This window comes from Poecilia latipinna, unplaced genomic scaffold, assembly GCF_001443285.1.
Source record: "Poecilia latipinna isolate Pla-1442-1.1 unplaced genomic scaffold, P_latipinna-1.0 Scaffold1511, whole genome shotgun sequence".
NCBI classification, from domain to species: Eukaryota; Metazoa; Chordata; class Actinopteri; order Cyprinodontiformes; family Poeciliidae; genus Poecilia; species Poecilia latipinna.
Genome location: NW_015114127.1, coordinates 148983 through 162714, shown reverse-complemented (window position 1 = coordinate 162714; position 13732 = coordinate 148983). Strand labels below are relative to the sequence as shown.

General features: G+C 41.7%; 2 protein-coding genes across 3 annotated transcripts in view; one reads left to right on the top strand and one right to left on the bottom strand.

Annotated features, from left to right (window-relative positions):
- Nucleotides 1-811: 811 nt before the first annotated feature.
- On the top strand, nt 812-5266 carry ugl (ureidoglycolate lyase). The gene is made up of 9 exons (XM_015058040.1): nt 812-1184; nt 1790-1946; nt 2023-2221; nt 3009-3087; nt 3658-3750; nt 3844-3916; nt 4107-4174; nt 4761-4885; nt 4966-5266. The coding sequence occupies exons 1-9, from the start codon at nt 1098-1100 to the stop codon at nt 5141-5143; spliced, it is 1059 nt and encodes a 352-aa protein (XP_014913526.1). The 5' UTR covers nt 812-1097; the 3' UTR covers nt 5144-5266.
- A 1237-nt stretch (nt 5267-6503) lies between these two features.
- LOC106963238 (N-alpha-acetyltransferase 15, NatA auxiliary subunit) overlaps nt 6504-13732 on the bottom strand; it is a 21286-nt gene continuing 14057 nt past the window's right edge. Inside the window, exons 8-20 of one of the 2 annotated variants that reach the window (XM_015058038.1) lie at nt 12496-12591; nt 12086-12192; nt 11884-11956; nt 11619-11788; nt 11393-11545; nt 10196-10324; nt 9739-9952; nt 9452-9645; nt 9247-9355; nt 8206-8304; nt 7984-8127; nt 7207-7304; nt 6504-7133 (exon numbers count right to left, since the gene is read on the bottom strand). In XM_015058038.1, coding sequence (XP_014913524.1) covers nt 6924-7133; nt 7207-7304; nt 7984-8127; nt 8206-8304; nt 9247-9355; nt 9452-9645; nt 9739-9952; nt 10196-10324; nt 11393-11545; nt 11619-11788; nt 11884-11956; nt 12086-12192; nt 12496-12591 — 1796 coding nt within the window. In that variant the 3' untranslated portion in view covers nt 6504-6923. The other variant, XM_015058039.1, reaches the window with a different exon arrangement.

Below are 13732 nucleotides of genomic sequence, written 5' to 3'. Positions count from 1 at the left end.
AAAAAAAAAATATATATATATATATATATATATATATATATATATATATATATATTTTTTTTTTTTTATTTTTTTTTTTTTTTTTGTCATAGTACCCCCCAGAATTTAAAACTACTTTCACCCCTGGGTATAAGGAAACATATTCATCTGCTTCCATCATAAATACGCTGTTATCGGGATATTTCAGGATGTTTCCTCCCTGAAATGATTTATCCAACATAAACGGAGCATTTTTTCACAACTACAGCAGCTGAATGAATCTGATTGGTTTCAACGGAAAGCTAAGACATGTCAGAATAAATTCTATGGCGGCCCAGAAGGGTCAACTAAGTGTAAAAAGCAAGTTTATAGTAACACGAGAATGAATTCTGTTGTGACTTTTGCGCTTCACCCTTCCATAAAAATAATCTGAAACACTGCAAACACTTTAAAGAGATTATATTAAGTTTATTAAGATGGTGGAGATTCATGGCATTTAAAGGGGGCATACATTTTATCTTCATGGAGCAAACAGGTCACTAATAATGAGGCCAACTAATAATGTCCATCAAGTTTCTGTAACCCAGTGATGAATTCACATGGAATATATAAGTAGAACCAAACTGAATACTTTAATTATAAATCATTCAAGGTAAACTTGAGTTTTAGATTGATAAATATCAAATAAAGCAGTCACTGATCATGTCCACAGTTATTTAGAGCTCATTTTTACCCAAACCAACAAGTATGAAGTTTGTTCAGATTAATTTAGAACTAATATACAAAGTAATCTTAGAGATATTATACTTGCTAAACCTGGACATTCATCAGAGGAGGAGCCTTTATTATGGTGGCTGATTACAGCCTAATGTTTGCAACACTAGAAAAGAAATGAACCAATGGTTTATAAAGAATTTTAGGACCTTGAAAGAAAAAGATTCATAGGAGTTTTACAAAACAGCCTTTTCTAGCTTCCTGCAGCATCTAGCAGCATATGTGGTTTTAATACTGAAGGTATTAAAGCAACATGTTTTATCAGTAATTTTTATTTTGTTGCTTCACTGTACTTTTGCCACATATAACGACATCTTCATACGGTTTATTGGTGGGATGTTTGCATGTTTCAGTTTTGCCCTAACTTGCAGGTGGAGAGCCTGGTGGAGGCCAGGCTGTGGAACAACATCTTCACCTGGACACAACAGAAGGTCTGACTCCAAAAAATGACTTTTAATAAGTTATTAGGAGAATTGTTAAACTATTTTATATGTTCAGTAAAAGTGTAAAAATAAATCCATTATTTTTAATAAGAGCAAATCTGACATTAGAACAGGAAATACAGCAGCAGTGAGAAGTCTGGTCTAAATGACAGAGCAGAAATAGTGTCAGTCACACCTGAAATCAATATCAGATGTTAGAATAAACCCAAACATCTGATTGGTTAACCCATGCTGACACTCAGCTCTAGGCCACCTTGGAAATCAAATTCACTAGAACGGGCTTTCTTGAAGAAAAATTGATTTTCATTTGTAAGGTGGTGAGATAAAAATAATTCATGGTGTCTTTTGAAGAACACCTAACATACTTTACATCAATCAGGAGACAATCATTTTTCATAAATTAGGAAATTGTTTTCACTCTACCCGGCTACCTTCTGTGTTGAACTGCAGACGATAGCCAGGTTGTTTTAGGATTATTTTACAGAATAAATATAAATGTAAATGACCTCAATGGAAGTATTTCTTCTGGGTTTGTGGTTGTCTGTATGAATGTATGTGTGTGTGCGCGTGTCTGCGTGTGTGTTTATGTGCAGCTGGGTCTTCCACTAGGATGCATCAAGGCGACGGTGCTGATAGAAAACGTGTTGGCAACGTTTGAAATGGAGGAGATTCTTTATGAGCTGCGGGAACACTCAGCAGGGCTCAACTGTGGCATCTGGGATTACTCTGCTTCCTTCGTCAATAAGTTTGGTGAGCCCCATGTGGCGCCTGCTACTTTAACATAACCAACAGAGCACAAAGGGTCACAAGGGGTCACATCCTGCAGGTCATCGTCAGGACTTCCTGCTGCCGGACCGCAGCAAGTACGTGAACATGGAGAAACGTTTTCTGAGGAGCTACATGGACCTGCTGGTTCAGACGTGTCACAGACGGGGAGCGCTGGCCACAGGAGGCATGGCTGCTTCGCTGCTTCCTCACGGCCAGCACACACACGCCTACAGCACAGTGCTAGACTCTGTGGAAAGGTACAAACAGCACAACGCCACAACCTGAGGGGTTTCCTCTGGCTCTGTGTGAGGCTGCATCATCATGGAGTTTCAAACACAGGAGAAAATGCAATACACACACACGCACGTACGCACGTGCACAGATGGAGTGGTTTTACAGAGGAGGTGTGAGGACAGTTGAGCTCATTTTTATTAAAAAATTAACAAGATAGAAACCCATAAATAAGTAACTGTATGTTATTGTTTGTAACACAGTTTTACAATTTTTGTTTTAGGGAAAATTATTTTTTCTTATATGACACAATATTACTTTCTCCTTCAGTGTTTTCCAGTCAGTTTTCTATTAAACTAAAAGTTTTGTATCAGACACACCAGTTGCTAATTTTGGCTTTATTGGATCTCCGGCTGACAGAAGGTGTTTAGCAATGGCCAAAACTTACTTTACCAATTCTGGGCTATTTATTTTATTTATATAATAGGATTTCAGCATTATTTATGATCTGGTTATGTTAAAATCAGAGTTGATACACATAAAAAGCATGTTTGGAGGCAGGTGGCTGACAATGAATACACAGTGGTTCATTTTCTGCTCCATGTTGGTACACACTAGATGCATTTTTGAAACACGGTGATGCCGTGTTTTATTGGAAGAGCTGGATTTTACCACTTGTTTCTTTTCATGTAATTCCCATAACTTAATGCAATAGTACTTTCTAGAAAGAAAAAAAAAGGTTTTTTTTCTTTTTAATGTAACTCTTCTTTCTTTTGGGTAAATATCTTCTGTTCCTGTTTTTCTGTTCTTCAGGCTGAAGTTATTGGAAATCAAGGCAGGTGTTGATGGCTTCATGGTGTATGACATGAATTTGATTAAACCCATGCAAGAAGTGAGTACCTCATTATACTGCTTTAGTACTGCAAAAGGCAGCTCTCAGTAGTTTTTGTTCTATAAAAAAGGACCATGATTTGATTTCAAAATTTCATTTCCTGTTTATGTCCCACATATCAAATTCAACTGAAAGAGAGAAAATTCAAAATTATAATGAATCTAATTCTGCAATTTCAAAAAGGGATGTCTGCTCAAAATACCAGAGTACATCACCCAAAGAGTAGAGTAGCACCACTTTAACATTAGTGGAACTCAAGTAAAAGAACAGTTACAATCCCCCAAAAAATGACTCAAGTAAAACTAAAACAGCATTTGATGCATAACTGATTAGCAGATTAGAATGTATGATTTAATATTTCACAATATTAAATTGTGAAATATTTAATATTTCCAAAACTGCTTTGCACTCTTCCCCCTTTCTAGATGAATTTGTGCTTCACTTGAATTTTACAGCTTATGTGTCACAGTAGTGATGAAAAAAGTTGGAAATGATTTCTCATGGTTTCGGGTTGTTACATTGCAGTAAGTTGGCATCTTAACATGAGAGGTGATGTTTCTTTTCCTCCAGCTGTTTGAGCTTCACACTGAGGGTGACAACCAGCTCCACCAGCTCCGGGACAATGTCAGTGTGACTCCTGAGGACCTGCTGTCCATGCCCTCTGTTAGTGGAATCAGGGGTTAGATTGGAGACTATTTGGAACGAAGTAGCAAGAAGGTTTAACAGTGCATGATTTGTTGTTGCCTTTTTCCTCAGGGAGGAGTCACTCTTTATGGGCTTAAGTATAACATTGCAGTGGGTGTCCTGTTTATTAATGCATGGCTATCAGGTGAGAGACATACTGAGATGCTTGCTCTCACTGAGGTGCACCATGTTCTCTGTTGAGTCCTGAACCACCAGGAGCCGTTCCCTGCTAAAAATGATGCTAAAAACGTGCTTAACATAATGAAACAATTTTAGAAACTCTGATTAACTTTTTAATAGAAGTGCTGTAAGAGGACCATAGTGCTGTTTTCCAGGTAAAGGCCATTTTTTCTACAGAGGCCAGGTGGAAGACTCGGCCACCGCAGAGATTTCTAGATCCCAGGTAGGTTCCAGAGACAATCCTCTCACGGGAAACAGGAGTGGTGGAAGGTTGACATGTCCAACAGAACCTGCTTTGAGCCAAACACATGATAAACTGAATAAGACAGACTGCAACACAGATAAAACATGTTTGTTTCTTTTAGGGATCTGCAAACTCAGGTAGACTAACAGACCACACATCAAAATGAATTTCTACTAATTCCAGCCCTGGTGCCTTAAACAGGACAGTGACACAGACAACTGAAAAATATCCACAATATGTTCTAACAGGCAATCAGGACCTCAGAAAACTTTTGAGTACCTTTGGGTAAAGTGAATGAACAGTTCATATATTATACTTTTTGTTTGATTTTATGAAGTAGAACTCACCAAAGAAGAACTCTAGTAGAGTTCTTAGTTTACAGCCCAACAGTTCTACTTCTTTTACTGAGAAGGTCCTGATTGGCATTAAAATGGACCAAAATAAAAAACAGAGCTATCTACCAGTAACAATGGACACAATGATTCTTGAACAGAAACTAAACTGGACTGAGTAGGATGAAGTAGTTCTGCAAAACAGCTTTTAACTCAGCAAACGGCTGTGCCAGGTGTGGCAGTGGATCCGACACCAGGCTCGACTAGAAGATGACGGCAGGGTGGTGAGCAGGCAGATCGTCACTGAACTCACCAAGGAGGTCAGCACTGAACTTGGCTGCCTGTGTCCCTCTGAAAGGTAAGCATGCTGCAGTGAAGGACTTAGGCTTTTCTTCTCCTTAATTGCTCTAATTCCTTAAAGTGTTTTATCTGCTTTAGGACTGAACAGAGGTTACACACGGCAGCAGACATGTTCCTGGAGGTGGTTCTGAAGAGACATTTCCCAGAGTTCATCACCTCTTACCTGAACTTGGACCACACTTTTCTCACCTCCCAGAACCTGAGAGAGGAGGAGGAGGCAGCGGTGGAAACAGGAAGACAACGAGCCAAGCTGTGAGGGGCAACCAGGAGCAGAGTGATGGAAAACCAACAGACCTAAAAGTCATGACATGTATGCAGCTAATTCTGTGTAACGCAATCCTTCAGAGAAATGTGCCAATAAATTTCCCTTACTAGTCCAGCTTAGGCTTTCAAATTACTGGTCAGAAAATGACTCCAATTCCATAATAATACAGTGTGAGACTCTTCATACAGCAAAACAACATGGGCTAAATTAGCTAAAAGTGATAGGTCTGTACATTAAAATTTACAGTATTTAATCAATGTCCACAAGTGATTCTGAATCAGTCTCAAAACTGTGAATACCAAACTAATATGCGATCACCTACAAGTTTAACTGTGAGCTAACAGCAGGCTAAATTCTATCAAAACCGAACTTTAGAGAATCAATGCATGACACCAGACAGCAGAGGCTTCGCTACCCAAACAAGATTAAAACACACAGTTGTAGGATAATAACAATCATGGCTACTAATTAACCCAGAAATAAGTTCTGGTTCTGCTGGAGGTTTCTTCCTGTTCAAGGGGAGATTTTCCTCTCCACTGTCGCTATACGATGTTCAGTATGAGGGATTGTTGTAAAGTCAATGACTTGATGCAATCTGTTGGGTTTTCTTAGATAAATTTTATAATTTGAATAATAAACATAATCTGTTTGAGATGGTAGTTGTGCATTGGCGCTATAGAAATAAACTGATTATATTTTCTTCAGAATAGGATGTTGAGGTTTTCTGATGTCTACACTTGGGAGGGTTAAGTGTTTACTGAGGATGTTGAGCCAACTGAAGCTGTTGGGGACCAAGATCCTAAAGTTCATACCCATTTTGATCCATGAAAACGTTTGGACCTCCTGCTCTGCAGCCATGAAGCCTCATTTCAACTCCTCTGGAATTAAAATGACCTGGTCAGAGGTCAAGTATTTCTAGCCCTGGGGGATGCAAATCAGCTGCCAGCTGTTGTAAAAACCTTGTTGCCATGGTTATGCATTACAACTGAAAGTTAGAATAAAAAGCAGACACCTTTCCAGTTGCGCTGCATCCAGAACCAAAAGGAGTAACTGTCCAAACATGAAAAACCTCAACCCAAAAACTGACGAACAAAACTAATGCAGCAGAGATGCTCTAACATACTCCCACCACTAGAGGTGCTGTTGTATTCAGTTTCAATGCTCACAAACTCATCACCACTTTGCTTAGAAATGACCATAGGCAGCAAGAAGCAGCAGCTGAAGGAACAGGAAATGAACATTCAGTCCAACAGTGTGACTGACCATTTGGTCTTACTGCTTCCTGTTCCTGCAGCAAAGCATGGTCAGCCATCTTGCACCCCCTAGACCTCCACCACACACACGCGTCACACAGGTTTTGCAAACAGTTTTATTAATTCCTCTGTCAGTTTGTAATATATAAATTACTTTTAAAAACGTGAGAAGCAGATGCACCTACAAGAAGAACTTATCATGAAAACACAGGCATTCTAGAAAACCTAGACTGTGTTCACCAGGCCACTCCAGCCAGTCAGTGACCACACTTCCCACAATCCTTTGCCTCCCAGTGTAAATATATCAGTTCTTTTCTGATGCCATGAACTGGGCAGAGCCTTTTGTGTTGTTTAAAAAAAGTCTGATGGTTCTGTTCCCTTTGCCGTCCATCCTGGGGCACTCAGTCCAGCAGGTCAGTGCAATGTGTGGGTGTGGGGGGAGGGGTGGGGCTGTGGTGGTGAACTAAGGCGTCTGGCAGCAGTCTCCCCCTCTGATCCCCCAATTCTTCCCCCTCTCCTCACATTTCATGTGCGAGATCATCGTGCTCTCCTGCCGACAGGTCGCCGTTGGCGCTGATTGCGGTGCTATTGTCTTGGTAACCGGGGGGCTTGAAGGTCAGGGAGTAAGGGTAGATCTTGTGGCAAGTGGCGCAGTAAGACTCAGCTGCTTTCTGCTGAGCCTCGCCCAGCTGGCCGCTCCTCAGAGCCTCCAGCACCTCGGAGCAGATCTGGGGACAAACACAAGTTGCTTCAGTTACCATGGCGCTCACTGTGATGCCCTCCAGTGGTCAAATGACTCACCTGGATGCTTCTTCCAGACAGAGGCTCGGCCAGAGCTGTTGCGATCTCACAGGCCATTTTATCAGAGGACGGCTCCAGGTAGACCATCATCTTAGCAGCTGCAGACACAAGGAGACACGGGCCTGAGAGGTGCTTCTGGTGCAAACGTTGCATACAACAGAGAGTCCAGAATGCACAGAGGCTAACGCTAATGTCAGCTTCTACAGAAGTTCCATGAATGATCAGGAGTTCCTGAAACTCTGGAAAGATGAATGGATTGAATAACACTTTGCTCTGACCTGATGGTGGAAAAACCTGAACAACAGATTAAAAAGTATAAATATCTTTCTTGTAGAGCTCCTATTTGTATTTATTCAAGAATTTAACTGGTAAAAAGGGGTCTTGAATTGAAAATGTTAATTATTTTGTCAATATATGGTTTGATTAAAATGCAATAGTGATTAGTTAATGACAGCCCCTTCAATAAACTTTTAATTGAGTCCCACCACCAGTAAAATATTTTTACAATATGCAAAGACATGCAAGAAAGCAGAAACTGTTGCTTTCTTGTAAAGCTGTCTTTAGCAAGTCTGTCTACTGTTCTCAGCTCCATACAGCTTGGCCTCTGTATTTCCTGTTCCAAATTAGCCTTTAGCTTCCCAGGTTTTTATTCATTTTAGTAGTTTTGATATTGTACAGTCCCAATGTTTTCTTGAGCTCCACATGTTTAAATCAGTAACTAGAGCAGAGCCAGGAACATGGTGCAGCCTGTAGCTCCTCCCTCTGAGGCGTACCTACCAGCCAGCCGGTGGGGGATGCAGCTGGAGTGTTGGCTCAGGTAGTTCTTGTTGAAGCTCTGAGGGTTGCTGTCTCCAAACAGCCTGGAGATCTCCTGCTTCAGCACGGTCCTCACCGCCTCGGCCAGGTCTGCACTCTCACTCACTGCAGGCAGCAAACACTGAACTTTAGTCACCACTGGAAGGACCGGGAGCTGAACACGGCCAGCAGTCACTTTCTCACCCTTCTTGAAGAAGCGCACTAAACACTGGTGCAGCCATGGGTCGGAGGGTTCTATGGCCACCGCTCTCTTTATCGACTGCAACATCAGAAGGTACTTCTCTGGGAGATAAAGAACGGACAGACAAGTTATGGTGGAGGAAAAACCTTTTGTTTTCTAAGCTCAAACAGGCTGATCAGTTGCTCAGTTTCCATCTAATTATCATGCTGATTTTAGATAAACCTTTAAGTTCAGTGTGTTTCTATCTACTGGTTTGGAGCAAATCAACCAGGTTATGTCAGATGCTGATGACATGTACGGCTGTAATAAACAGAAAGTTGAGGTTGTAAACTAGAATGGACCACACATGTCAGAAAAAGTATTTCCCTCTGAAAGGGATAAATTTCACAGACCCATCAGTGGATGAGAAAATTTGCTACATTGGAACATACTCTGCAAAAGTGTCTATATACACTTTAGTGCATTAACTACTTCAGAAAAGTCAAAAACCTTTTTACATTCATGTGAGCGTAAAGATATTGCAAAAATTGAGGAAGTTATTTTGAATTCTGCAGTTTCCATCAACCTTTTGTAGTGCAACACTGTAACATGTAGATAAACCAGGTTACAGAGTGGCAAATGCACCGTGAAACCAGCTGGTGATCAGAACCCCTCTCTGTTCTCAGACATGTTGGCACAAACGCACACCATGTGATGAAGCCTCTGCTTCTAAGAGAGCTAATAAACAACTGATCACATGAGAATATATCCTGTAGAACCTCTAAGAGAGATTTCCTTAAATCAGTTCAAAACTATATCAGCAGGTCAGAGTTTTACAAATCCTGGGGATTGCTCATCTAAGTTACAGTCAGCAGGTATCGGTCAGTTAAAGGGTCAGTCCATTTATTATATAGTTATTACAGAACAAACAGAGAAAGGTTTAAAGGCTGAATTAGTCACAGCAGTCGGACATATTTAAACAGAAATGTCTGACTGCCAATCTGAAGTTGCCATGAGGCAGCAGATGTGGCTGACCGATCCCATCCCTCCTCTGAGCTGCCAACCTTTCCTGAAGTAGATCTCAAAGGCCAACAGGTGAGTCTCGATCTTGTTGCGCACCAGGTTCTTCAGAGGGATGAGGAACTTGACTGCCTCCTCCAAAGGGTTCTCCGGCTGGGAACACACAATCAGACCAAGTTTTTATTATTTATTCTTATACTCCAAAAACATTCCTTCAAGCTGATAGAACACAAGAACCCCTGGACCCACCTTAGCTAACTTATCTGGTATTAGCTCTTCCTTGGGCCCTCCAATTTCCTCATCATCATCCTCCTTTTTCTTCTTCTGGTTCTTCAGCTGCTTCTCTTTCTCTGCATTCTTCTTCTCCTCCTCTAACTGAGCCTTCTTCTGCGCTCTTCGCTGTTTGTTCCGCAGCTTCTTCAGCTCCTTGTCTGTTAGGTTCTCTGCATAAAGAGAAAAGTTTCATTTCTAAGTGTTTTATCCCCACACCCAGCATGTAGCTCTCTACTAAAGCCAGGTGAGACGCAGCGTCAGACCTGCGTCTGCCTGGCTCTCTTTGTTGTCATCGGTCAGTGGCCTATCATGTAGGTCCAGGTAGATCTGGATGGCGGTGCGAGCGGCTTTGTAGTAGAAGGGGTGCTGTCGCAGGACGTCCTCCAGCTTCAGCAGGTCCACGTAGGAGCGCAGCGTCATCTTCCTCATACAGTAGGTGTGGAAATCAAACTGGTCGTCTGTGATCTCCACAAAATGCTGAGAGACACAAGGAGAGGACAGATTCAGAGTTCCATGAATCCAGCTGGTACGCTGACAAACCGGAACAATGCAGCAGATTAACACATTAATAGATGTAGAACAATTAACTGTTCAATCCGGAAAATGAAGCAATTCTGACTTCAAGAATAACAGGAACAGCAACAGAGCAAAAATTAAATGTGCACGTGATTTCTTCACAATAACAGACACCTGCGATGACAGAGTGAGCAACAAACGTACCCTCTCGATCTCATGGCACTTCTTGAGGGCCTCACCAAGCTTGTTCATGGCCTTGTAGGCTAAAGCGCACTCTGTCTGGAACCACATGCACTGCATCTCATTCAGGTTCTCCACTGCAGATGTCCCCTCCTGGAGACACAAGATTCACAAACACAGGAGGTGAATGAAGCCTGTTAGAAGAGCATCAGCCCTGAATCCAGAATAACACTCTGCACTTACTTTAAGGGCCCGCGAGTCAATTCAATTCAACTCACAATTACTTTATCCCAGAGAGATATTACATTTTCAAAGAGTCATTTTGATGGTGACTTAATGGACAAGCAGATCTCCAGTAGCAGTCAGTGTTGCTGCAAATCTGAAGAAGTCTCTGACTGAAGTATATTGCTATATGACAGTCTCATGACTACCATGACAGGCTAACAGCTCAATATGCAGGCAGCAGAGACAACTGACCAGCTCTGCTGATCCACCTCATTTGCTTTTGCTGCTTCTTTTAAAAATCTGTCTGGTTGTGTGGTTAAAACACCGAACAGAGAGACAGACTGCTGAGGAGTTTTGTGCTCCATGTATAGTGTTAGTAACATCTATTATGACCTACAAGCTTAAGGAAAACCAGTTAAAATGTGTGATTGTTTTGATATGCTAATTAGCCATGTGGTCAGAGGTTGCATTAACGGAATATTTACCATATTTGACCGGTTATTTTTTTAAACGACAGGAAAATTTAAAGCCCATCGGTCATTTGACAGGTTATAATTAACACCCTCATGCGAGGACATGGCAGACTTTATGCAAAGAGTTCATCTCAGAGGCAACTAAAATCAATCAATAAAAGAATCCTTTCTGAATATCATCTCATGAACTCTGAACTAAATGAGTCTTTCTGACCGGGAACTGACGGCATGTTGAAGAGTTATGGACCGGAGACTTTGGAGCGTTAGGAAGCGCATTCAAAAACTTTGGTAGAAATGGCACATTTAATTTCAGTCTCTATTACATACAGAACAGAGAAAGCTAAAGAGAATGCAATGTTGAATCCATTTAGAGTCTAAAAAGAGGAGCCGGCAGTTTATCTCGAGGACAACCCCTAAGAAAAATTAGGTTGCAGTCAGGATGTTTTTGTCCCCAAATCCCTTGAGGCAGGCTATTCTTCCAGCCTAACCACCTTTAGGCAAACAGTGACCAGTGTAAATGTACCCGTGTAAACTTGGAGCACATCTCCTCTGCCTCCTTTATAAGGCCGGCCTTCAGCATGTACTTGGCACACTTGGAGTTGATGAATCGGTCGGCAGTGTCCAGCGCCTGGGCCTCGTCCATCCATCGAGCCGCCTCCTTGATGTTGCCTGCATGCTGCGGATCAGGCCGGACAGTTGGAAGTTGTGTCATCCCAGTGCCGCATATCACTCTGAGTGCACCGTCATACCTTGTAGATCTTGGCCTTGACCAGGAAGAGCTCGATCAGTGTGGGTGTGCTGTCGATGGCCGTGTTGATGTATTCCAGCGCCAGGCTGGCCTTGCCGATGAAGTCAAAGTGCTGGGCCAGGAAGTACTGCACCCACAGGAGGGTGGTTGGAGGCTCCTCCTTCCCATCATCTGCACACATGCGTAACACACACAACTCCTGCATTTAGAGACAGCTAGAATGACACCAATCAGAGTGATGCAATAGGACATATAGAAACACTTACCATCTTCACTAAACATTCGACTGCTTTTTAAACAGCTTTCATAGCCAAGTACTAATTCTTCTATTATCGTAACCTGCATGCCCCAAAAACATAAAAAAACAAAAGAAAAACAATAAGTTAGCGCTACCTAAAATGGAAAAATGAACAAAGTACGTTAATTCATACTCAGCCAGAAACTTTCCAGTAGAACGGTTCTGCTAACCTTTTCTCCGTCTGTGTACAAGGATTTGAGCGTGGTGAACACAGGAGGGCAGCCTTTAGTGAAGTTCATCCTCAGATAGATGTCCAGACATTCCCGGAACTTCTCCCCTGACCGGAACAAACAAGGAGACAGGAATGTGATGCTGGAATGGCAATATGGAGTCATCAGCCCAAAATACCACACCCTGTCTGATTCCACAGGAGAGGATCACACTGAACCTGGAGCCAGGATCTTCAACTCAACCACCTGATCCTTCTCCTGCTGTACTCCACCTGATAGTTTCTGTAGTGCTAAAGTTAATGTTTGCAACAGGGGGAGCTGCTGCAGCCATGCTGATATCAGTATGACCCAAAGGCTGAGCTAAGAGTGCTAATGGATCAGTGTCTAGCAGCAGGCTGTCCTGCGTTTACCTGTGAGGAAGTTAAGAGGCAGCCTTCGAGGAACCAGACCTCTGGGGAACTTCACCCAGGACTCCTCATAGATCTTCTGGTGCTCTTCTATACTGCCTGAAGACACACACACAGACACTTAATGCCAACATGTTAACGCCGTTTGATCTTTAGAGTTGTTTTTGTTCATATTAAAGTGCTTCTAACACTGCACAGAAGGTAGTTTTCATGCAAGAAACACACTAAGAGGATTTATCGTGAATTGTGAGGAAACACCAAACTATAATATATGGAATACAATACAGTTTCCAGGGTTAGTTTGAGAAAACCTACTAAAGGGCTATAGTTTTTTTTCACTTCACTTAAATCCTAATTTAGTTATCTGCCAGTGCGTAAGCTATGCAATACTGGTCACATTTAAAAGTAAATCAATGAAGAGATATTATCTAAAATGGACAATAAGTAAGTTTGTCTGCTTAACTAAATATTCTGATGGTACAACATTAAACTATTGACAGTAGTTACCTTTCTTGTTTTCCAAAATTCTGCTGTTTATTTGTAAAGTGATGCAGTGTTTTGATTTGCTGGTTGTGATTGAAAAATCACAATCAGCATTCAGATGATAATGATTATTAGCTGGTGATGACTCATTTACTTGCTAGCGTAATCACCAAGCCAAACGTGTGTGAAATGTAAATCCATAACACACACATTACCGATTGTTCACAAAGTTATATCTGCTCACATCAGTCTCAGGTAGGTGGCACAAACAGAATGTCATATGCAGAAGGTTGCTTTTATGACATGCTAACATTCAGGCTAACATCCAGCAGTGGCTCCGGTAACGTAAACAATCTTGGCATGGTGATGTCAGCTGACCCAGTGGTGAGATGGGTGTTAGAGCAGCCAGAGGGATGTGAGACATGATGTGAACAGAATCCCAAGACACAGATTTATGATTCAAGATAAAATATCTGTAAAGAGTAGAGAGGCCTGGAGTAACTGGCTCATGATTGGACTGGGACAATTTTCAGCTTGATTGCAAACATGACCTGGTGGGGTTGTAAGTCATCCTCTCTAGATTCTTTTGCTCTGCAAAAGAATGGAAGAATGCAAGTATCGGCCAATCACCAATCTCCAAGAATGAAGGAAATCATAGCCAATTCATTGGTGCCCCTCAGTATATAATTATTAGAGGTGTGCCGATCGATCGGTCACCGATCATAATCGGTCGATTTCCGTGAAAAAGTGTATGATC